At 57.3% G+C, this 1,229-nt stretch overlaps 2 protein-coding genes across 4 annotated transcripts in view; one reads left to right on the top strand and one right to left on the bottom strand.

The window, feature by feature from the left end:
- Window positions 1–161, bottom strand: part of LOC104293144 (deoxycytidine kinase-like) — a 5,983-nt gene extending 5,822 nt beyond the window's left edge. Inside the window, exon 1 of the mRNA XM_009892621.1 lies at window positions 107–161. Within this exon, the coding sequence (XP_009890923.1) occupies window positions 107–161 (55 nt within the window). The remainder of the gene's footprint in view (window positions 1–106) is intronic.
- Window positions 162–813: 652 nt separating this feature from the next.
- Window positions 814–1,229, top strand: part of HNRNPH1 (heterogeneous nuclear ribonucleoprotein H1 (H)) — a 9,180-nt gene continuing 8,764 nt past the window's right edge. For 2 of the 3 annotated variants that reach the window (XM_009892570.1, XM_009892569.1), the window contains exon 1: window positions 814–868. The gene's annotated coding sequence lies outside the window, so the exon portion shown is untranslated. The remainder of the gene's footprint in view (window positions 869–1,229) is intronic. The other variant, XM_009892568.1, reaches the window with a different exon arrangement.

Below are 1,229 nucleotides of genomic sequence, written 5' to 3'. Positions count from 1 at the left end.
AGTGCGGCCGCCTCCACCGAGCTGCTGCTGCCTCCGCCGCCGGCGGAGGGTTAACCGGGTGTTCGGCGAGTGAAGCCGGGCAGAGCTGTCTTATTCAGGAAGTTACCGTCAAACGGTTCCACTTGCTGCTTTGATTTGAATAACGTATACGAGTTCTTCATGTTGTTTGGGTTACAGACATAAACTTAAGAATATTCTTGGTTGGTTTGTTTGTGGTGTGTGTGTTTTGTTTTGGTTTGGTTTTTTTTTTTTTTTTCTTCTTTTTCAAAAAGCCTCCAGCTTTGGGGGGAGGTAGCTGTTAGTGGTCCAGATCGGTATCTGTTAAACGAACCATTTTATGCAGCTCCTTGAGGGATGAGGCCAGTGGAAGGGCTCAGCCTGGGGCTGTTGGTCAGCGGTGGTGTGACGGGAGAGGAGATACGCATGAAGGGTTCGGTGCTGCTCGCAGCAGCTTTGCTGCCAGCGCTGACGTGCCCGGCCCTGTGCGGGCTCTGCCTGACTCCTGGCACGGGTTCTCTGGCACCCGCGTGGGCAAGCCGAAACATGAACGGCGTGTTCCTTCCAGGGTAAAGAGAGGGGATGCAGGTTTCTTAGATGATAGTTTTTAGGGGTGCAACTATCTGAGATCGTGTGACCAGACCATAGTTATTCCTGTAACTTCTGTGGCCTCTATAAAAATGAGATTCAGGGTGAAATCTAGCTAGGTCTGGTGTGTTTGGAGGAGATGGGAGGGAGTTATATTTTCCTTTCTTTTATGATAATTGTGACCCATGTCTCTTCTTTCCCCCATCTCCTACAAACACACCAGGCTTCAGTGACCGAAGCGAGCAGATTGTTTCACGTGGGGTAGCGTCAGCATTTGAAGCTGGTAAGTGCTAGTTCCCACCCACCTCTCTGTGCAGCCGGACTCCTCGCTCTCCCTCCCACGCGTGCCGTGCCGCTGCGGGGGGCGAGTGTCGGTAGCGGGGACCGGCCACCCCACCTCCCCCCCTCCCCTCCCTAGCACCACCCCTCCCCGGGGCCGGGCGGCGGAGGGCGGACGGGGCATGCGCGGTGTAGGGAGTGGCGCATGCGCGCAGGCCCGGCCCGCTCTCTGCGCGGTAGTCGGCGGCGCGGCGGCTTTGTTCAGAAGGGCAGGCAGGCGACGCATGCGCACAAGCTACCCGGGGGGCGGGTGGAAGACCATAGACTAGCGAGGACGCATGCGCAACCTGGCGGGAGGGGCGCGG

The sequence above is a fragment of the Charadrius vociferus genome, unplaced genomic scaffold, assembly GCF_000708025.1.
Source record: "Charadrius vociferus isolate BGI_N301 unplaced genomic scaffold, ASM70802v2 scaffold529, whole genome shotgun sequence".
In the NCBI taxonomy this organism is placed as follows: domain Eukaryota; kingdom Metazoa; phylum Chordata; class Aves; order Charadriiformes; family Charadriidae; genus Charadrius; species Charadrius vociferus.
Note: the sequence above shows the minus strand (reverse complement) of the source record. Positions and strands in the feature narration are given on the sequence as shown.